This window comes from Salvelinus fontinalis, chromosome 32 (genome assembly GCF_029448725.1).
Source record: "Salvelinus fontinalis isolate EN_2023a chromosome 32, ASM2944872v1, whole genome shotgun sequence".
Lineage (NCBI taxonomy): Eukaryota > Metazoa > Chordata > Actinopteri > Salmoniformes > Salmonidae > Salvelinus > Salvelinus fontinalis.
In genome coordinates, this window is record NC_074696.1 from 9,867,473 (window position 1) to 9,890,574 (window position 23,102).

General features: G+C 46.8%; 1 protein-coding gene across 6 annotated transcripts in view; it reads right to left on the reverse strand.

Annotated features, from left to right (window-relative positions):
- Nucleotides 1-23,102, reverse strand: part of LOC129830698 (gamma-aminobutyric acid type B receptor subunit 1-like) — a 301,577-nt gene that overhangs the window by 109,373 nt on the left and 169,102 nt on the right. For all 6 annotated transcript variants that reach the window (XM_055893314.1, XM_055893313.1, XM_055893311.1 and 3 more), the window contains exons 11-13: nt 14,472-14,537; nt 12,522-12,713; nt 2,427-2,672 (exon numbers count right to left, since the gene is read on the reverse strand). In XM_055893314.1, the coding sequence (XP_055749289.1) occupies nt 2,427-2,672; nt 12,522-12,713; nt 14,472-14,537 (504 nt within the window). The remainder of the gene's footprint in view (nt 1-2,426; nt 2,673-12,521; nt 12,714-14,471; nt 14,538-23,102) is intronic.

A 23,102-nucleotide genomic window follows, 5' to 3' on the forward strand; every position in this document is an offset into this window, starting at 1 on the left:
CCTCTTTTTTGGGGGGGTTGTTTTGTCATAATTGTGTTCAGGGGGACATATTTGGGAGGGAATGATGTCACCTCCAGGTAGGTGTTCGTCCCCCTTTTTGTGCTGAAAGTGTCAAGATCTTGTCCAGTTCTGGCATTTCGGTCGCCACAGACTAGTACATGTCCCTGGGCCTGGAAATTGTTGATCTCCTCCTCAAGGGTGGAGAAGCTGCCTTCAATAATGTCTGGGGATTCTATTGGGGGTAATAGAAAATAGAAAAATAGGTCTTAGCTGGTTGGTATGTGGCTGGTGATGCTGTGGCCTTGGGTGTAGGTTCTCTTGGCGTGAGTTCTCTCGGTGCAGGGTATTCACTTGTTTGCATGGCCTTCATACTGGCCGATGTTAATTCAACTCAGAGGCAGAGGAAAGCTGGAAGCACGTTGTCCTTTATAGGGATGTTTTTAGTATTTCATATTCTCGATTATCTAATCAGCCGGTCATATTGAGTTTAGGTGCAGCGACGGGTCAAGGGAAAGATAGAGTCTGCATACCTAGGGTCTATCTATTTCACTGTCTCTCTCTCTCTGTCTCTCTCTCTCTGCCTCTGTTTCTCTGCCTCTGTCTCTCTGCCTCTGTCTCTCTGCCTCTGTCTCTCTGCCTCTGTCTCTCTGCCTCTGTCTCTCTGCCTCTGTCTCTCTGCCTCTGTCTCTCTGCCTCTCTCTCTGCCTCTCTCTCTGCCTCTCTCTCTGCCTCTCTCTCTGCCTCTCTCTCTGCCTCTCTGCCTCTCTGCCCCTCTTTCTGTCTCTTTCTGTCTCTCTTTCTGTCTCTCTTTCTGTCTCTCTTTCTGTCTCTCTTTGTCTCTCTTTCTGTGTCTCTTTCTGTGTCTCTTTCTGTGTCTCTTTCTGTCTCTCTTTCTGTCTCTCTTTCTGTGTCTCTTTCTGTGTCTCTTTCTGTGTCTCTTTCTGTGTCTCTTTCTGTGTCTCTGTCTCTCTCTCTCTCTCTGTCTCTGTCTCTCTCTGCCTCTCTCTCTGCCTCTGCCTCTGCCTCTGCCTCTGCCTCTGCCTCTCTGCCTCTGCCTCTCTGCCTCTGCCTCTCTCTCTCTGCCTCTCTCTCTCTGCCTCTCTCTCTCTGCCTCTCTCTCTCTCTGCCTCTCTCTCTCTGCCTCTCTCTCTCTGCCTCTCTCTCTCTGACTCTCTCTCTCTGCCTCTCTCTCTGCCTCTCTCTCTGCCTCTCTCTCTGTCTCTCTCTCTGTCTCTCTTTCTGTCTCTCTTTCTGTCTCTCTTTCTGTCTCTCTTTCTGTGTCTCTTTCTGTGTCTCTTTCTGTGTCTCTTTCTGTCTCTCTTTCTGTCTCTCTTTCTGTCTCTCTTTCTGTCTCTCTTTCTGTCTCTCTTTCTGTCTTTCTGTCTCTCTTTCTGTCTCTCTTTCTGTCTCTCTTTCTGTCTCTCTTTCTGTCTCTCTTTCTGTCTCTCTTTCTGTCTCTCTTTCTGTCTCTCTCTCTCTCTGTCTCTTTCTGTCTCTCTTTCTGTCTCTCTGTCTGTCTCTCTGTCTGTCTCTCTGTCTGTCTCTCTGTCTGTCTCTCTTTCTGTCTCTCTTTCTGTCTCTCTTTCTGTCTCTCTTTCTGTCTCTCTCTCTGTCTCTCTCTCGGTCTCTTTCTCGGTCTCTTTCTGTCTCTCTTTCTGTCTCTCTGTCTGTCTCTCTTTCTGTCTCTCTTTCTGTCTCTCTTTCTGTCTCTCTTTCTGTCTCTCTTTCTGTCTCTCTTTCTGTCTCTCTCTCTCCCTCATGTGTCTACCTCATGGTGTCAGGGGATAAGGTATGGCTCTGTCTGGAGAATTCATCTCTCTTTCTGTTTTTCTCTCTTTCTGTTCCTCTCTCTCACACACTCACTCTCTCCTCTCACTCCCTGTTATTCCCATTTTGGATTGACCAGTTGGAATACAGTGGCTTCCTTGGGGGCCTTCGGGAGGGTGTCTCGCTGGTCAGGAGGGGTGTCCGTTGCTCTGTTGCTCCTGTGGGAGGTGTTGGGGCTGTGTTTGAGGAGGATGTCCTTCAGGGCCCTGGAAAAGGTGGGGAGTGCTTCCTTGTGGAGGTGGCACTGGTCGTAAAGACTGTTCAAGTCCAGGGTAGAGTGGTGTGTCATGTAGACATTAGATTTTGAGACACAGTCCCGGGAAATCTTGCATTCACCCAATCTATGGTGGCAAGGTGAAAGTATTGTCGTGGTAGCAGGGTGGAGATCACTACTTGTGGAAGAAACTTTTTCAATCACTCTCTTGACTGCTGTGGCCAGGATGTTTGTGCCCGTGTTAATTATGATGTTGCTGGGGGACCGTAGTCTATCCTCTCTCTCTCTCTGTCTCTCTCTTATATCTCTCCCAGTACAACCACAAACTTCTCCTCTTTCTCTTCCACACCCATCCTCTCTCTGTGGTTACATATAAGATACTCACCGACACTCCTTCGAATGAGCTGGTGTTGAGAGCACGGTAGATCTCGGCAGTGATATCTCGGTTGTTGTAGTTGAAGTCTTCCAGCCTGCGGCCCTTGGCCTTCAGTGGGCCAACGGTCTTGTTGAGGGCCAGAGCCAGGGCCCACACTGCATCGTAGGCCAGAGGGGCCTCCTGGAACCCCCCCGTCTCCTCAGGGTTCTTACCCCCCAACTTAGACATCAGCTGGTTCAGGAACTCCTGAGACGTCTGGAGGAGAGAGAGGAGCAGGGGCTTAGAACAGTTTTATTTCTATTTCAACTTTATTTAACCAGGTAGGGTAGTTAAGAACAAGTTCTCATTTACAACTGTGACCTGGCCAAGATAAAGCAAAGCAGTGCGACACAAACAACAACACAGAGTTACACATAGGAATAAATAAGCGTACAGTCAATAACACAATAGAGAAAAAGAAAGAATGGGTGAGTGAGGAAGGGCTGGTGTACACAGCTGGGAGCACCAGGTCGACAGCTGGGAGCACCAGGTCGACAGCTGGGAGCACCAGGTCGACAGCTGGGAGCACCAGGTCGACAGCTGGGAGCACCAGGTCGACAGCTGGGAGCACCAGGTCGACAGCTGGGAGCACCAGGTCGACAGATGGGAGCACCAGGTCGACAGCTGGGAGCACCAGGTCGACAGATGGGAGCACCAGGTCGACAGCTGGGAGCACCAGGTCGACAGCTGGGAGCACCAGGTGGACAGCTGGGAGCACCAGGTGGACAGCTGGGAGCACCAGGTCGACAGCTGGGAGCACCAGGTGGACAGCTGGGAGCACCAGGTGGACAGCTGGGAGCACCAGGTCGACAGATGGGAGCACCAGGTTGACGTCCTGTCTCCCAGTGGGCGGGGTCTATCTGGGTACAGGTCAGATGTTCCTCTCATCTCGCTAAGAAGTCACCAGGGTACAAACACTCACACGAGTTCCCAAACACACACCAGCCAGCCAGCCAACCAACCAACCAGCCAGCCAACCAGCCAGCCAGCCAACCAGCCAGCCAGCCAGCCAGCCAACCAGCCAGCCAGCCAGACAGCCAGCCAGCCAGCCAGCCAACCAGCCAGCCAACCAGCCAGACAGCCAGACAGCCAGACAGCCAGCCAGTCAAACAACCAACCAACCAGCCAGCCAGCCAGCCAGCCAGCCAGCCAGCATGCACCCCTCCTGTATCCATCCACCCCCATTCTGTTGGCCCAGGAGCCTGCCATGTCTGGACTGAGTTCCAGACATCTACCAGTTTCTACCCTTTGACAACAACAAAAAATCACATTGAACAGGTCCACTTTATGATAAAATCCCTCTACCCTCGTAATTTGGCTCAATAACATAATCATTTTCTCTCCCATTTTCTCTCCCACTCCATTGATATGGAGGTTTTTAAAAAGGATTGGACAGGTTTTTGACAGAGTTGTTGATCTGCCATGCGACGAGAGACGACGCTCCAAAGGAACGTTCTCTACAGAACAGCGGCAAGGGCCAATTTGTATTTTGGGACAAAATCGCGTCTCTCGTCGCATGGCAGATCAACAACTCTGTCAAAAACCTGTCCAATCCTCGAGCCAAAGACATTAGGTTTTGAGACACAGTCCCGGGAAATGCTTTGCAGTCACCCGCTCGCTGTTTGATGGCAAGGTGAAAGTATTTTCGTGGTAGCAGGGTGGAGATCATCACTTGTGTGTTTAGGGAATGTGGAAGAAGCTTTTTCAATCACAACGGTGGTGGAGCGCCGTATTATTAGCAGACACACACACACACACACACACACACACCTGAGTGCCTGATGAAATGGAGGAAATCAGTTCCCATTGTAATAAAATATGAGAGATGGGGTCTGTGTGTTTTTCTAGCTCATCCTGAATGGAGAGAGAGAGAGGATGTTTTCATGCTGTCTGAGTCTAGAAAGGGAATTATTAATAGGCATCACTTTAGACAGGGGTGCTGACCAGGGCTTGACAGCAAGGGTGCTGAACAGGGCTTGACAGGAAGGGTGCTGAATAGGGCTTGACAGGAAGGGTGCTGAACAGGGCTTGACAGGATTGGTGCTGAACAGGGCTTGACAGGAAGGGTGCTGAACAGGGCTTGACAGGAAGGGTGCTGGACAGGGCTTGACAGGAAGGGTTCTGGCAGAAGGCTTGACAGCGAAGGAATATGGAGGAAGGAAGGAGAGGAGGCTCTCTCTCTCTCTCTCTCAACCTGATCTCTGTGAAGAGCTAAGGAGAGACATAACAGATCTGTAATAGCGTTCCAAATGGCCCTCTATTCCCCTATATCGTGCACTACTTTCAAAGCAGGGCCCATAATAGGAAATAGAATAGGTTGCCATTTGGGAGACAGCCCTAGAAGCAGGTCAATTGTCAAGCAAATGTCCACGGTCACCGACAACAACGAACTATTTCCTCCTCTCTGTCTGCAGCGCTGCTTCCAGCAGCAGCAGTAGCACGTTGTTGTCCGTTGCTTAGCAACCGTGGTAAACAAGTCTATCGCGCGGTCATGCAGTTGCAGCTGTTGCGCACATACAGTTTATTAGGTGGCCGTGGCTTGCTATATAAAACAGGCAGACAGGCATCGAGGCCTTAAGTTCCATTGAACGTTAGATAGGCCAAATGATTGACCTATCCGACGTTGAGGGTGGTGTGATCGTCGGTGTGCCAGGAGTGCCAGATCCAGTATCTCTGAAATGTCTTCCCTCCTGAGCTGCTTTTCCACACACAGACATTGTCTTGGGTTTACCGGGCACCGCCAGTCCTGTGGTGGGAAACAGCTCACAGATGAGAGAGGTCGAAGGAGAATGGCAAGAAACGCATAAGCTAACAGGTAGGCCGCAACCAGACAAAATAACGACACAGTACAACAGTGGTGTGTAGAGCGGCATCTTGGAACGCACACCTCGTTGATCCTTGTCATGGATGGGCGATTTGCAGACGACCGGGTTCCACTCCTACCAGCTGAAAACAAGAAGAAGTGGCTCCAGTGGGCACACGATCACCAACACTGAAAAATATTGCCTGCTTCGCCGAATCACGGTTCCTGTTGCGTCATGCTGATAGCAGAGTCAGGATTTGGCATAAGCATCATCAATCCATGGACCCATCCTGCCTGGTACAGGATAGAGTACTGGTGTGGGGAATGTTTTCCTGGCACACATTAGGTCCTTTGATACCAACTGAGCAAAGAATGTTTCTGACACCTTATAGAATCCATGCCCTGAAGAATTAAGGTTGTTCTGAGGGCAAAGGGGGGGGGGGGGGGGGGGTTCTGACCTGGTACTAGATGGGTGTACCTAATAAACTGTCCGGTGAGTGTATATTACGACGTTTGCTAGCCTAGCATGGATTTCAACTTCTCTCAGATTCACATTCACTTAGAAATGTCCACAGTTACCAAGAATGGCATTTGGTAGTTCATTTTAGCCTGAGATGGTGGCTTTTAGCATACTTTTGGCATCTTTTACCAACAGGATAAAACATATATACAGTGCCTTGCAAAAGTATTCATCCCCCTTGGCGTTTTTCCTATTTTGTTGCATTACAACCTGTAATTTAAATTGATTTTAATTTGGATTTGATGTAATGGACATACACAAAATAGTCCAAATTGGTGAAGCGAAATAAAAGAGCAATATATATTTTTTTAATTCGAGAAAAAAAAAACGGAAAAGTGGTGCGTGCATATGTATTTCCCCCCCTTTGCTATGAAGCCCATAAATAAGATCTGGTGCAACCAATTACCTTCAGAAGTCACATAATTAGTTAAAGTCCACCTGTGTGCAATCCAAGTGTCACATGATCTGTCACATGATCTCAGTATTTATACACCTGTTCTGAAAGGCCCCAGAGTCTGCAACACCACTAAGCAAGGGGCACCATGAAGACCAAGGAGCTCTCCAAACAGCTCAGGGACAAAGTTGTGGAGAAGTACAGATCAGGGTTGGATAAAAAAAATTATCTGAAACTTTGAACATCCCACGGAGCACCATTTAAATCTATTATTAAAAAAATTGAAAGAATATGGCCCCACAACAAACCTGCCAAGAGAGGGCTGCCCACCAAAACTCTAGGAGGCTAGGAGGGCATTAATCAGAGAGGTAACAAAGAGACCAAAGATAATCTTGAAGGAGCTGCAAAGCTCCACAGCGGAGATTGGAGTATCTGTCCATAGGACTACTTTAAGCTGTACTCTCCACAGAGCTGGGCTTTACGGAAGAGTGGCCAGAAAAAAGCCATTGCTTAACCTGTTGGGGATGGGGGCGCTGTTTAGACTATTTATGCTAATGTGGCTAATTTTTTAAACGGCTTCCCACAAAATCCTTGATCGTACAATATGCATATTATTATTATTATTGGATAGAAAACAGTCTATAGTTTCTATAGGAGTTGAAATTTTGTCTCTAAGTGGAACAGAGCCCATTCTACAGCAATTTCCCTGACATGGAGTCAGATTTGAGAAACGTTGGCCACTTTTCTGAAGTCATTTAAAAGGGCACTGTCGTTGCTATGACTATACGGACACTTCTTACGTCTTCCCCTGGATGCCTTTACGTGATGACGATTCCAACGGGCTCGATTGCTCGTTCACAGGCCCTACAAATGAAAAAAACCTTTAGCTAGCAAGTCTTTTCTTGCTGCGTAACGCGCGTGGAAGACACCGACCCTCTCCTGTTCCAAGCGTTAGTTTAGCCTGTTATATTTCTCCGGTCATCTTTTCACTCGTTATAGGAGTTACAAACATCACAAAGTAGTTAATTTAAAGCGTTTTATAGCAATTTATATCCGTTTAGTGCGATTTTGGGACATTTATTTTTGCAACGATGTGAAAAGTTGGGCACGCTTTTCAGTTCATCCCGAACGTAGTTGACATTTCCACATGGCAAGAGGACAGCTTTCCACCAAAAGACGATTTCTCCCAAGAAAGGATCCTTTGCCCAAGATACTGATGGAAGAACAGCTCAAGGTAGGACATTTTTATTATGATAAATCGTGTTTCTGTCGAAACATTTTAGTGGCTTAGGACGCCATGTTTTTTGACGTAGCTTCGCTTGGCGCAAACTGTATTGAAAAGTAAGGATAAATTAAAAAATGTAATAACGCAATTGTATTAAGAATTAAATTGTCTATCAATCCCTGTCCACCCTATATTTTTTAGTCACGTTTATGAGTATTTATGTATAAGAGTAGATCACTGTCTAAGTGGCGCAAGGACGTTTTCTTTACCAGCTTGTCTACATTTCACATTGTCTAACCATGATTTTGGTGGCTAAATATAAACATTTTCGATCAAACTGTATATGCATGTTGTAATGTGATGTTACAGGAGTGTCATCGGAAGAATTCTGAGAAGGTTAGTGAAAAAATTAATATCTTTTGGCGATGTTGACTTTTATCGCTCACTTTGGCTAGAATCAATGCTGGGCTGCTAATTGCTATGTGCTAAGCTAATATAACGATTTATTGTGTTTTCGCTGTAAGACACTTAGAAAATCTGAAATATTGTCTGTATTCACAGGATCTGTGTCTTTCGATTCGTGTATGCTGTGTATTTTTACGAAATGTTTGATGATTAGTAGTTAGGTAAACACGTTGCTCATTGTAATTATTCTAGTCCATTTGTGATGGTGGGTGCAATTGTAAACTATGCCATATACCTGAAATATGCACTTTTTTCTAACAAAACCTATCCCATACCATAAATATGTTATCAGACTGTCATCTAATGAGTTTTTTTGTTGGTTAGGGGCTATAAATATCTTAGTTTAGCCGAATTGGTGATGGCTACTGGTGTTGGTGGACAAATAAAAGATGGTGGATTATGCTAATGTGTTTTTAGGTAATAGATGTACATCTTTACATATTGTGTCTTCCCTGTAAAACATTTTAAAAATCGGAAATGTTGACTGGATTCATAAGATCTGTGTCTTTCATTAGCTGTATTGGACTTTAATGTGTGAAAGTTAAATATTTTTAAAAAATATTTTTTTTGAATTTCGCGGCACTGGTTTTTCAGTGGGGGGGGGGGGGGGGTGTGCCGCTAGCGCCACGCTGATCCTAGACAGGTTAAAGAACAAAATAAGCAAACACGTTTGGTGTTGTGGGAGACTCCCCAAACATATGGAAGAAGGTACTCTGGTCAGATGAGACTAAAATTGAGCTTTTTGGCCATCAAGGAAAACGCTATGTCTGGCACAAACCCAACGCCTCTCATCACCCCGAGAACACCATCCCCACAGTGAAGCATGGTGGTGGCAGTATCATGCTGTGGGGGTGTTTTTTCCATCGACAGGGACTGTGAAACTGGTCCAAAATGAAGGAATGATGGATGGCGCTAAATACAGGGAAATTCTTGAGGGAAACCTGTTTCTGTCTTCCAGAGATTTGAGACTGGGACGGAGGTTCACCTTCCAGCAGGACAATGACCCTAAGCATACTGCTAAAGCAACACTCGAAGGGTTTAAGGGGAAACATTTAAATGTCTTGGAATGGCCTCGTCAAAGACCAGAACATCAATCCAATTGAGAATCTGTGGTATGACTTAAAGCTGAACCCATCCAACTTGAAGGAACTGGAGCAGTATTGCCTTGAAGAATGGGCAAAAATCCCAGTGGCTAGATGTGCCAAGCTTATAGAGACATACCCCAAGAGACTTGCAGCTGTAATTGCTGCAAAAGGTGGCTCTACAAAGTATTGACTTTGGGGGGTGAATAGTTATGCACGCTTAACTTTTCCATTTTTTTGTCTTATTTCTTGTTTGTTTCACAATTAAAAATATTTTGCATCTTCAAAGTAGTAGGCATGTTGTGTAAATCAAATGATACAAACCCCCCAAAAATTCATTTTAATTCCAGGTTGTAAGGCAACAAAATAGGAAAAATGCCAAAGGGGGTGAATACATTCGCAAGACACTGTAGCCTGCCCTGCATACTAGGCTATAGATGCAGATCATGTTACAGCTTCAAAGGGAGAGATCGTTCGAGGAAGGAGATGGAGACAGTTTGACAGATTAAGGTAGAAAAGCTATCGTTAAGAATAATCATTCATTTACACCACTGCAAACCAACCATTCCAGTGTTATTTTTTACTTGCTATATTGCATTTACTTCGCCACCATGGCCTTTTTATATTTTTATTTATTTATATATATATTTTGTTTGCCTTCACCTCCCTTATCTCACCTCACTTGCTCATATTGTATATAGACTTATTTTTCACTGTATTATTGACTGTATGTTTGTTTTACTCCATGTGTAACTATGTGTTGTTGTATGTGTCGAACTGCTTTGCTTTATCTTGGCCAGGTCGCAATTGTAAATGAGAACGGGTTCTCAATTTGCCTACCTGGTTAAATAAAGGTGAAATAAAAAAATAAATAAAAAAACTACTGCTATAGGGTTTACTGGGTATAGTTACTTAAAAATACAATAATGTTTTCATATTACAGCAGTTATGATGGTTATTAATTATTTATTTATAATTATTTATTTACGTTCTTCATCGTCACGGTTATACAATTACCGTACCAGCCCTACTCACTATGTTAAACAAACATCAAATTTCGACTTGAGTTTTTGAGATCATGCACACCCACTCCCTCCCCTCCCTCGGCTCCAGGTTGCATCCAGCAGCTGCGTCTGTCAAAGCTGCAGCCCTGAAGAACCATCGCCTCGACAACCGCAGCCACTCCACGCCTCGTCACCAAACGGGGCTTTGATCAATAAGAGACAACTCTCTGGGCTGCTTTTGACCAGGGCCAGTAGGTAAAAAGGGACGCGTCCTCAAGTATCTCTCCCTCTCTGCCACTTCAGCACTTCCAGACAGCACAGCCCCAGTGTAGCGTTTCATTAACAAAAAACCATTAACAAAAGTGTTTATTTATTTAAAGTTATATTTTCTACCAGCTACTCTACAGGGCAACGGTGATAATTCAGAACCGATACTTCAAGAGAGAGAAACGGTTTGCAGCACTCGAACGTTTCTCTCTCTCAAAGCTTTTCTTCTACGAGGTAAAACTTCAAAGGAGATGAGTAATAATACAGAAAGCATCATGAAGCTCTGCTCCTCTCCAGTCACGGCAGTACAAACTAAAGAGGGTCATTACACTAGGGAAGGACTGGGACAACGTTAAAGTATATGTCCCAAAATGGCACCCTAAACCCTACCTAGCGCATTACTTTTGACCAGAGGAATACTATTCATGGATTTCACGTCAATACATTGCTGAAAGTTCTATGAGGTCCGACTGAACTTTCTACTCTAGAGTACATTTCAGTGACTTGCAAAACACAATTACATTTTCTAAAGGTAAATAATTAGTAGGAAAAACTTTTGTTATCATTGTGATGTCGTAAAATTGACTTCAGAGTAGCTAACGTTGTGAGGGGAGAGCACCAGATTTTAGCTAGCTAGTGTTAGCATTGCTAGCATTGTTGCTAACGGCAACGTTGCCATCTGTCTAACGTAAATCTGACGACATCGCAACGATGACAAAGTTGTTTCCCACTAATTATTTGCCTACTTTAACAATGTAATTTTATTTCCGAGACACTGTAGTGTAATTTAGGCAACATTATCATTAACACCTGTTTAGAATGAATGGACAAAACTAAAAAGTTGTTCCTCAGTCCCAGGAGAACGTTCATACCAATGACGTGACCCGGCCGTGAAACTCATGAATATAGGGACTAGAGTACCGTCAGTGTCATAGTGACATGGGCCATTAAACACTATATAACAATCTCTCCTTCCATACAATATGTTGCAATACACATTTTATTTATGTGTATACTGAAATTACTATTACTTATACCACTGCTTTGTATAGTCGATTGTGATAGGTCACGAGTATACCACTGCTTTGTATAGTCGATTCTGATAGGTCACGAGTATACCACTGCTTTGTATAGTCGATTCTGATAGGTCACGAGTATACCACTGCTTTGTATAGTCGATTCTGATAGGTCACGAGTATACCACTGCTTTGTATAGTCGATTCTGATAGGTCACGAGTATACCACTGCTTTGTATAGTCGATTCTGATAGGTCACGAGTATACCACTGCTTTGTATAGTCGATTCTGATAGGTCACGAGTATACCACTGCTTTGTATAGTCGATTCTGATAGGTCACGAGTATACCACTGCTTTGTATAGTCGATTCTGATAGGTCACGAGTATACCACTGCTCTGTATAGTCGATTCTGATAGGTCACGAGTATACCACTGCTTTGTATAGTCGATTCTGATAGGTCACGAGTATACCACTGCTTTGTATAGTCAATTCTGATAGGTCACGAGTATACCACTGCTTTGTATACTCGATTCTGATAGGTCACGAGTATACCACTGCTTTGTATAGTCGATTCTGATAGGTCACGAGTAGAAAAATAGTAACAGTAAATAGTAGAGAGGGTAGTATATGTTAAAATCAAATCAAACTTTATTTGTCACACGCGCCGATTACAACAAGTGTAGACCTTACCGTGAAACGCTGACTGACAAGCCCCTTAACCAACAGCGCAGTTCAAGACGAGTCATGTTGTAATATTGAACACCATTACAGAAATAATACAATCTTATAACACACGCAGAGGAACGCATTGCACACTGCAGTGGCTGGTGGAATGTTAGGTAAGAGTTTTCAGAGAGAACCAAGAACCGCTTATAGAATCACAATGAGTGTATTTCTATGTAACCACTCACCCTGTGTCTTACAATGGAGAGATATGTGTAATACTGTATATATTACCACATGCCTGCATCCCAAATTGCACCCTATTCCCTATATAGTGCACTACTTTTGACCAGGGCCTCCTATTCCCTATATAGTGCACTACTTTAGACCAGGGCCTCCTATTCCCTATATAGTACACTACTTTAGACCAGGGCCTCCTATTCCCTATATAGTGCACTACTTTAGACCAGGGCCTCCTATTCCCTATATAGTGCACTACTTTAGACCAGGGCCTCCTATTCCCTATATAGTACACTACTTTAGACCAGGGCCTCCTATTCCCTATATATTCCCTATATATATGGAATAGGGCGCCATTTGGGATGCACCCTATATCTCTCTCACCAGATTGGAGGCCCCTCGGACGGTCTCGGGGTTGAGCATGACGATCTCCGTGGTAACGTGGCCCTCCACCGCCTCTGTCATCTGCTCCACGGTGCAGTTGATTGACGGGTCTTTGATCTTGAACCAGTTGTCTGCGTACCAACCAATCAGGAACCAGACATATTTCTTCCCATAGAGCTTCTCCTTGTACACCTGTAGGATAGAGGGGAGAGACAGGAGAGAGAAAGATGGGGAGAGAGAGGGGAGAGACAGGAGAGAGAAAGAGAACAGAAAGGAGTGAATGAATGGGAATGTAAAGAAAGATTTCAGGGGGAGAGAGAGGGAGACCGGGGAGAGAGAGAGAGATGGGGAGAGAGAGAGATTGAGAGAGAGAGAGAAAGCGAAAGAGAGAGAGAGATGGGGGAGAGAGAGAGAGATGGGGGAGAGAGAGAGAGATGGGGGAGAGAGAGAGAGATGGGGAGAGAGAGAGATGGGGGAGAGAGAGAGATGGGGGAGAGAGAGAGATGGGGGAGAGCGAGAGAGATGGGGAGAGATAGATGGAGAGAGAGAGAGAGAGAGATGGGGAGAGAGAGAGATGGGGGGAGAGAGAGAGATGGGGGGAGAGAGAGAGATGGGGGAGAGCGAGAGATGGGGGAGAGCGAGAGAGATGGGGAGAGATAGATGGAGAGAGAGAGAGAGAGAGAGAGGGAATGGAGGAGAGAAAAGGAGTGAGTGAGTGAAAGGAATGGTAAAGGAAGCGATGAGCGGGCAGGTGTGTTAGACAGAAGATATCAGAGTGTATGGAACAGAGAGATAATGAAATGACAGAAGATATCAGTGTATAGAGGAAGAGAGAACAAAAAGACAGAAGATATCAGAGTGTATGGAACAGAGAGATAACACAGACAGAAGATATCAGAGTGTATGGAACAGAGAGATAACACAGACAGAAGATATCAGAGTGTATGGAGCGGAGAGATAACACAGACAGAAGACATCAGAGTGTATGGAACGGAGAGATAACATAGACAGAAGATATCAGAGTGTATGGAGGAAGAGATAACACAGACAGAAGATATCAGAGTGTATGGAACAGAGAGATAACACAGACAGAAGATATCAGAGTGTATGGAACAGAGAGATAACACAGACAGAAGATATCAGAGTGTATGGAGTGGAGAGATAACACAGACAGAAGATATCAGAGTGTATGGAACAGAGAGATAACACAGACAGAAGATATCAGAGTGTATGGAGTGGAGAGATAACACAGACAGAAGATATCAGAGTGTATGGAACAGAGAGATAACACAGACAGAAGATATCAGAGTGTATGGAACAGAGAGATAACACAGACAGAAGATATCAGAGTGTATGGAGCGGAGAGATAACACAGACAGAAGATATCAGAGTGTATGGAACAGAGAGATAACACAGACAGAAGATATCAGAGTGTATGGAACGGAGAGATAACATAGACAGAAGATATCAGAGTGTATGGAGTGGAGAGATAACACAGACAGAAGATATCAGAGTGTATGGAGTGGAGAGATAACACAGACAGAAGATATCAGAGTGTATGGAACAGAGAGATAACACAGACAGAAGATATCAGAGTGTATGGAACAGAGAGATAACACAGACAGAAGATATCAGAGTGTATGGAACGGAGAGATAACATAGACAGAAGATATCAGAGTGTATGGAGTGGAGAGATAACACAGACAGAAGATATCAGAGTGTATGGAGTGGAGAGATAACACAGACAGAAGATATCAGAGTGTATGGAACAGAGAGATAACAAAAAGCGATAAAAAGACAAATCTAGAGACATTGACGCGAGCCGTGAGCAATACAAGCTGGAATCAAATATTTAAAAAAAAAAAAACACAAAAAAGGATATTGTCATTCCAACAAAAATGTTAAGATATCAATCCACAGAGTTGTGAACAGCAAATGTATCTTCTGTACCTCGCAGAAAACTTTTCTGGCTTCTGTCTCGTAGAAGAGCCCCACGATGATTCTGGCATCTTGCCGCTGGGGATCCAGAGAGGGAAGAAAAGAGTCACACAGGAGATGGGAATACACAACACACACACCGCTGGGGATTCAGAGAGGGAAGTGTTACACAGAGTCACACAGGAGATGGGAATACACAACACACAGGAAACAGGAAGGAAGAAAAGAGTCACACAGGAGATGGGAATAAACAACACACAGGAAACAGGAGGGAAGCAACCAATGGGGAGGGAGTCTCAGATGTACAGGTATCGGCCGGTAACTCTACCAATAACCAATATTGAATAGAATTTAAAAAAAGGGGAATCTCATGCTGATCAGAACACTTGCTGCCGTTTTCCATGATGTCATTATTGTCACAATGTATGAAATCAACTTTTGAAGCATAGTTAATGGACAATTGCTCTTTTATGAGAATTCAGTGTGTAAAAATGGCACTTTTTTACTTTTCCCGCTGTAAAATGATATATTTGCAGATATTGGATTCGGTGTACACACACACACACACACACACACACACACACACGTTCCACAGAGAGACACACACACACACACACACACACACACACACACACACACACACACACACACACACACACACACACACACACACACACACACACACACACATACATAGGTTCCACAGAGAGACACACACAAACACATACACACACCCCCTCCCAATACCCAAACGTAATGCACCGCGCAGCACAACTCATCTTCCCCTCTGGTGTGTTACATTCATGTTGTTACCATGGTTCCTACGGCGATGACCAATTAATATCACACAACAACCCCAGGCCGGCATGCCAGGAAAGGTTGTGCTGAAGTAGGCCCCAGCCAGGAAGAAAGCAAGGAAGGAATGATAGGGAGGAGAGGATGAGGGGGGAGGGATGGAGAACAGAAAGGTAGAGGAGGGAGGGGGGAGGGAGGGAGGGAAGGGGAACAGAAAGGTAGAGGAGGGAAGGGGAACAGAAAGGTAGAGGAGGGAAGGGGAACAGAAAGGTAGAGGAGGGAAGGGGAACAGAAAGGTAGAGGAGGGAAGGGGAACAGAAAGGTAGAGGAGGGAAGGGGAACAGAAAGGTAGAGGAGGGAAGGGGAACAGAAAGGTAGAGGAGGGAAGGGGAACAGAAAGGTAGAGGAGGGAAGGGGAACAGAAAGGTAGAGGAGGGAAGGGGAACAGAAAGGTAGAGGAGGGAAGGGGAACAGAAAGGTAGAGGAGGGAAGGGGAACAGAAAGGTAGAGGAGGGAAGGGGAACAGAAAGGTAGAGGAGAGAAGGGGAACAGAAAGGTAGAGGAGGGAAGGGGAACAGAAAGGTAGAGGAGAGAAGGGGAACAGAAAGGTAGAGGAGAGAAGGGGAACAGAAAGGTAGAGGAGAGAAGGGGAACAGAAAGGTAGAGGAGGGAAGGGGAACAGAAAGGTAGAGGAGGGAAGGGGAACAGAAAGGTAGAGGAGAGAAGGGGAACAGAAAGGTAGAGGAGAGAAGGGGAACAGAAAGGTAGAGGAGGGAAGGGGAACAGAAAGGTAGAGGAGGGAAGGGGAACAGAAAGGTAGAGGAGGGAAGGGGAACAGAAAGGTAGAGGAGGGAAGGGGAACAGAAAGGTAGAGGAGGGAAGGGGAACAGAAAGGTAGAGGAGGGTAGGGGAACAGAAAGGTAGAGGAGGGAAGGGGAACAGAAAGGTAGAGGAGAGAAGGGGAACAGAAAGGTAGAGGAGGGAAGGGGAACAGAAAGGTAGAGGAGGGAAGGGGAACAGAAAGGTAGAGGAGGGAGGGAGGAGGGAGGGAGGGAAGAAAGGGGAACAGAAAGGTAGAGGGAGGAACAGAAAGGTAGAGGAGGGTAGAGGGAGGAGGGAGGGAGGGAAGAAAGGGGAACAGAAAGGTAGAGGGAGGAACAGAAAGGTAGAGGAGGGTAGAGGGAGGAGGGAGGGAGGGAAGAAAGGGGAACAGAAAGGTAGAGGAGGGTAGAGGGAGGAGGGAGGGAGGGAAGGAAGGGGAACAGAAAGGTAGAGGGAGGAACAGAAAGGTAGAGGAGGGTAGAGGGAGGAACAGAAAGGTAGAGGAGGGTAGAGGGAGGAACAGAAAGGTAGAGGAGGGTAGAGGGAGGAACAGAAAGGTAGAGGAGTGTCATGACCTGCCCTTTGGAGGAGGATCATAGCCCCCCCACCCCCCTACGCTCACTCTCTCCACAGTTGTATGACGGTCATAAATACCTGCAGGGAAATTCTCTCTCCCACTTTCAAAAATGGAAGTTAAATCCCTTTGTTACCACAGAGAGAGATGTTGAGGTACGGTAACATCAAAAGGTTAAATAATGAAACAGCATTTCTGTAATGTATTTGGAATGGTCCGTGGGTATTTAAAGAACAATCCTGCCGTATTTGTTAATCATTTGTATTGTAACTAAGGACAGTAGAACAACATAACTGTATCTCTGAATGTGTATATTTCCCCGTTACCAGACTTACATCTAAATGTTGTGGAACTTATATGATTAAATATTAAACTATTTGCGAGAAGATGAAATGTGATGTTAGCTTACTAAATGAGAGAACTGTTTTTCATATGAAGTCTTAACCAATTCAGTGGCCACGCCCACGTGAGCACAGACAAAGCCTCTTTTTCCCCAAGTGGCCTAATGACAAAATGTACATTAGGCCAATGAGACCAACAGCGTGAGCTGAGAGGGCCGCAATGGATAGAACTCTGAAACCAGAAGAGGTAAGGACGCAGTCCAAACCTCACAAATGGTTAATAAATCTACAAAACCAAAGACTGCACATTAACATTCTGCAGCTGTATATGTAAAATTGTCTAGGAAAGTCGAGAAGAGAACATTTCCCTATCGAACGACCATTGGTACGCCTGACGTATACATTATAACAGAGCTACAACTACGAAAGACTTTGATCGCTGGTGGACAGACCAGAGACTTTCTGTCGGTTACTCCCCAGGCGGATCGATTGTTTTCAACGGAGAGACAGCAAAGACAGACACGCGTAAATATGTCAATTGCAATTCCATGAGCATAGTTATCCACTGTGTGTATAATAGTGAATTCCTTTGTTTTTTCTCCCGCTCTTTCTTACATGCCCCTCCCTTTTCATTTTGTGTACCAAGCCGCCATATCGGTTTAGTCCACTAGGGACTTTTCATTGCATTATGTAGTACTCAATGTGTAACATTTCCTGTGTGTGTGTGTGTTTATGTCATTCTGTGTGATTATTAAGTTAGTTAGTTAGTAAATAAATAATTAAGCCAATTTGTATATCGCTGATTCATCATTAATCTAGGGTTCGTGCAGATATCAAAGAGTTTGCAACATTCAGAATATGACTGATGGGGTAATAATACATTAATAAGTGACTGTAATCGATAAGATATGAAAATATCTGAAGAGAGTTAAATTCAGAGAATAGTAACTCTTTAAACATGTCCCCGTTGTGCCCCGACTTCCTAGTTAATTCATGTTTACATGATTAGTTTAATCACGTAATCATTACACATAGAGAATTGATTTGATAATATGACAGTCTTCACTTTAATGATAGTCAAGACACGACAGGAGGTAGAGGAGGGAAGGGGAACAGAAAGGTAGAGGAGGGAAGGGGAACAGAAAGGTAGAGGAGGGAAGGGGAACAGAAAGGTAGAGGAGGGAAGGGGAACAGAAAGGTAGAGGAGGGAAGGGGAACAGAAAGGTAGAGGAGGGTAGAGGGGGAACAGAAAGGTAGAGGAGGGAAGGGGAACAGAAAGGTAGAGGAGAGAAGGGGAACAGAAAGGTAGAGAAGGGAAGGGGAACAGAAAGGTAGAGGAGGGAAGGGGAACAGAAAGGTAGAGAAGGGAAGGGGAACAGAAAGGTAGAGGAGGGAAGGGGAACAGAAAGGTAGAGGAGGGAAGGGGAACAGAAAGGTAGAGAAGGGAAGGGGAACAGAAAGGTAGAGGAGGGAAGGGGAACAGAAAGGTAGAGGAGAGAAGGGGAACAGAAAGGTAGAGGAGGGAAGGGGAACAGAAAGGTAGAGGAGGGAAGGGGAACAGAAAGGTAGAGGAGGGAAGGGGAACAGAAAGGCAGAGGAGGGTAGGGGAACAGAAAGGTAGAGGAGGGAAGGGGAACAGAAAGGTAGAGGAGGGAAGGGGAACAGAAAGGTAGAGGAGGGAAGGGGAACAGAAAGGCAGAGGAGGGAAGGGGAACAGAAAGGTAGAGAAGGGAAGGGGAACAGAAAGGTAGAGGAGGGTAGAGGGGGAACAGAAAGGTAGAGAAGGGAAGGGGAACAGAAAGGTAGAGGAGGGTAGAGGGGGAACAGAAAGGTAGAGAAGGGAAGGGGAACAGAAAGGTAGAGGAGAGAATGGGAACAGAAAGGTAGAGGAGGGTAGAGGGGGAACAGAAAGGTAGAGAAGGGAAGGGGAACAGAAAGGTAGAGGAGGGTAGAGGGGGAACAGAAAGGTAGAGAAGGGAAGGGGAACAGAAAGGTAGAGGAGAGAATGGGAACAGAAAGGTAGAGGAGGGTAGAGGGGGAACAGAAAGGTAGAGAAGGGAAGGGGAACAGAAAGGTAGAGGAGAGAATGGGAACAGAAAGGTAGAGGAGGGTAGAGGGGGAACAGAAAGGTAGAGAAGGGAAGGGGAACAGAAAGGTAGAGGAGAGAAGGGGAACAGAAAGGTAGAGGAGAGAATGGGAACAGAAAGGTAGAGAAGGGAAGGGGAACAGAAAGGTAGAGGAGAGAATGGGAACAGAAAGGTAGAGGAGGGTAGAGGGGGAACAGAAAGGTAGAGGAGAGAATGTGAACAGAAAGCTAGAGGAGGGTAGAGGGGGAACAGAAAGGTAGAGAAGGGAAGGGGAACAGAAAGGTAGAGGAGAGAATGGGAACAGAAAGGTAGAGAAGGGAAGGGGAACAGAAAGGTAGAGGAGGGTAGGGGAACAGAAAGGTAGAGGAGGGAAGGGGAACAGAAAGGTAGAGGAGAGAATGGGAACAGAAAGGTAGAGGAGGGTAGAGGGGGAACAGAAAGGTAGAGGAGGGAAGGGGAACAGAAAGGTAGAGGAGGGTAGAGGGGGAACAGAAAGGTAGAGAAGGGAAGGGGAACAGAAAGGTAGAGGAGGGAAGGGGAACAGAAAGGTAGAGGAGGGAAGGGGAACAGAAAGGTAGAGAAGGGAAGGGGAACAGAAAGGTAGAGGAGGGAAGGGGAACAGAAAGGTAGAGGAGGGAAGGGGAACAGAAAGGTAGAGGAGGGAAGGGGAACAGAAAGGTAGAGGAGGGAAGGGGAACAGAAAGGTAGAGGAGGGAAGGGGAACAGAAAGGCAGAGGAGAGAAGGGGAACAGAAAGGTAGAGGAGGGAAGGGGAACAGAAAGGTAGAGGAGGGAAGGGGAACAGAAAGGTAGAGGAGGGAAGGGGAACAGAAAGGTAGAGGAGGGAAGGGGAACAGAAAGGTAGAGGAGGGAAGGGGAACAGAAAGGTAGAGGAGGGAAGGGGAACAGAAAGGTAGAGGAGGGAAGGGGAACAGAAAGGTAGAGGAGGGTAGAGGGGGAACAGAAAGGTAGAGAAGGGAAGGGGAACAGAAAGGTAGAGGAGAGAAGGGGAACAGAAAGGTAGAGGAGGGAAGGGGAACAGAAAGGTAGAGGAGGGTAGAGGGGGAACAGAAAGGTAGAGAAGGGAAGGGGAACAGAAAGGTAGAGGAGAGAATGGGAACAGAAAGGTAGAGGAGGGTAGAGGGGGAACAGAAAGGTAGAGGAGGGAAGGGGAACAGAAAGGTAGAGGAGGGTAGAGGGGGAACAGAAAGGTAGAGAAGGGAAGGGGAACAGAAAGGTAGAGGAGGGAAGGGGAACAGAAAGGTAGAGGAGGGAAGGGGAACAGAAAGGTAGAGAAGGGAAGGGGAACAGAAAGGTAGAGGAGGGAAGGGGAACAGAAAGGTAGAGGAGGGAAGGGGAACAGAAAGGTAGAGGAGGGAAGGGGAACAGAAAGGCAGAGGAGAGAAGGGGAACAGAAAGGTAGAGGAGGGAAGGGGAACAGAAAGGTAGAGGAGGGAAGGGGAACAGAAAGGTAGAGGAGGGAAGGGGAACAGAAAGGTAGAGGAGGGAAGGGGAACAGAAAGGTAGAGGAGGGAAGGGGAACAGAAAGGTAGAGGAGGGAAGGGGAACAGAAAGGTAGAGGAGGGAAGGGGAACAGAAAGGCAGAGGAGAGAAGGGGAACAGAAAGGTAGAGGAGGGAAGGGGAACAGAAAGGTAGAGGAGGGAAGGGGAACAGAAAGGTAGAGAAGGGAAGGGGAACAGAAAGGTAGAGGAGGGAAGGGGAACAGAAAGGTAGAGAAGGGAAGGGGAACAGAAAGGTAGAGGAGGGAAGGGGAACAGAAAGGTAGAGGAGGGAAGGGGAACAGAAAGGTAGAGGAGGGTAGAGGGGGAACAGAAAGGTAGAGAAGGGAAGGGGAACAGAAAGGTAGAGGAGGGTAGAGGGGGAACAGAAAGGTAGAGAAGGGAAGGGGAACAGAAAGGTAGAGGAGAGAAGGGGAACAGAAAGGTAGAGGAGGGAAGGGGAACAGAAAGGTAGAGGAGGGAAGGGGAACAGAAAGGTAGAGGAGGGTAGAGGGGGAACAGAAAGGTAGAGAAGGGAAGGGGAACAGAAAGGTAGAGGAGAGAATGGGAACAGAAAGGTAGAGGAGGGTAGAGGGGGGACAGAAAGGTAGAGAAGGGAAGGGGAACAGAAAGGCAGAGGAGAGAAGGGGAACAGAAAGGTAGAGGAGAGAAGGGGAACAGAAAGGTAGAGGAGGGAAGGGGAACAGAAAGGTAGAGGAGGGTAGGGGAACAGAAAGGTAGAGAAGGGAAGGGGAACAGAAAGGTAGAGGAGAGAAGGGGAACAGAAAGGTAGAGGAGGGAAGGGGAACAGAAAGGTAGAGGAGGGAAGGGGAACAGAAAGGTAGAGGAGGGTAGGGGAACAGAAAGGTAGAGAAGGGAAGGGGAACAGAAAGGTAGAGGAGGGAAGGGGAACAGAAAGGTAGAGAAGGGAAGGGGAACAGAAAGGTAGAGAAGGGAAGGGGAACAGAAAGGTAGAGGAGAGAAGGGGAACAGAAAGGTAGAGGAGGGTAGAGGGGGAACAGAAAGGTAGAGGACGGTAGAGGGGGAACAGAAAGGTAGAGAAGGGAAGGGGAACAGAAAGGCAGAGGAGAGAAGGGGAACAGAAAGGTAGAGGAGGGTAGAGGGGGAACAGAAAGGTAGAGAAGGGAAGGGGAACAGAAAGGTAGAGGAGAGAAGGGGAACAGAAAGGTAGAGGAGGGAAGGGGAACAGAAAGGTAGAGGAGGGAAGGGGAACAGAAAGGTAGAGGAGGGTAGAGGGGGAACAGAAAGGTAGAGAAGGGAAGGGGAACAGAAAGGTAGAGGAGAGAAGGGGAACAGAAAGGTAGAGGAGGGAAGGGGAACAGAAAGGTAGAGGAGGGAAGGGGAACAGAAAGGTAGAGGAGAGAAGGGGAACAGAAAGGTAGAGGAGGGAAGGGGAACAGAAAGGTAGAGGAGGGTAGAGGGGGAACAGAAAGGTAGAGAAGGGAAGGGGAACAGAAAGGTAGAGGAGGGTAGAGGGGGAACAGAAAGTTAGAGGAGAGAAGGGGAACAGAAAGATAGAGGAGGGTAGTATGGGAACAGAAAGGTAGAGGAGGGTAGAGGGGGAACAGAAAGGTAGAGGGAGTTAGAGGGGAAACAGAAAGGAGGGTAGAGGGGGTCAACCTTATGCTCCAATTAACTTGAGTCTCTTCAAAATAAGACAGGATTTCCAGTAATGCTCGCCCTGTGTTTCTGCGGTAGTGGCGGCAGCGGTGATTATGTCTGATTCGCTACGCCAGCCGGGGCCCTTGCTGCTCCTCTGTACTAATGGTGTGTGTGTGTGTGTGTGTGTGTGTGTGTGTGTGTGTGTGTGTGTGTGTGTGTGTGTGTGTGTGTGTGTGTGTGTGTGTGTGTTAGAGTCTCTCTGGGGTTTGTTCACCAAGCTCAGACGTGATTGATCTCATGTGTTCAATCACCTGGCAGTTGCCATGGCAGCAGGGGGGATAAACCAGGAAGAGAGTGAGAGGGAAGGAGTGAGGAAGGGAGGGAGGTAAGAGAGAGAGAGAGAGGGAGGGAGGGAGGGAGGGAGGGAGGGAGGGAGGGAGGGAGGTGAGAGAGGGAGGGAGGGAGGTGAGAGAGGGAGAGGGAGGGAGGGAGGGAGGTGAGAGAGGGAGAGGGAGGGAGGGAGGGACGAAGGGAGGTAAGAGAGGGAGGGAGGTAAGAGAGTGAGAGGGAAGGAGTGAGGAAGGGAGGGAGGGAGGGAGGTAAGAGAGAGAGAGGAAGGGAGGGAGGTGAGAGAGAGAGGGAGGGAGGTAAGAGAGAGAGGGAGAGAGGGACGAAGGGAGGGAGGGAGGTAAGAGAGAGAGGGAGAGGGCGGGAGGGAGGGACGAAGGGAGGGAGGAAGAGAGAGGGAGGGAGGGAGGGACGAAGGGAGGTAGGGAGGTAAGCGAGAGAGGGAGAGGGAGGGAGGGGGGGAGGGAGGTGAGAGAGGGAGGGAGGTGAGAGAGGGAGGGAGGTGAGAGAGGGAGAGGGAGGGAGGGAGGGAGGGAGGGACGAAGGGAGGTAAG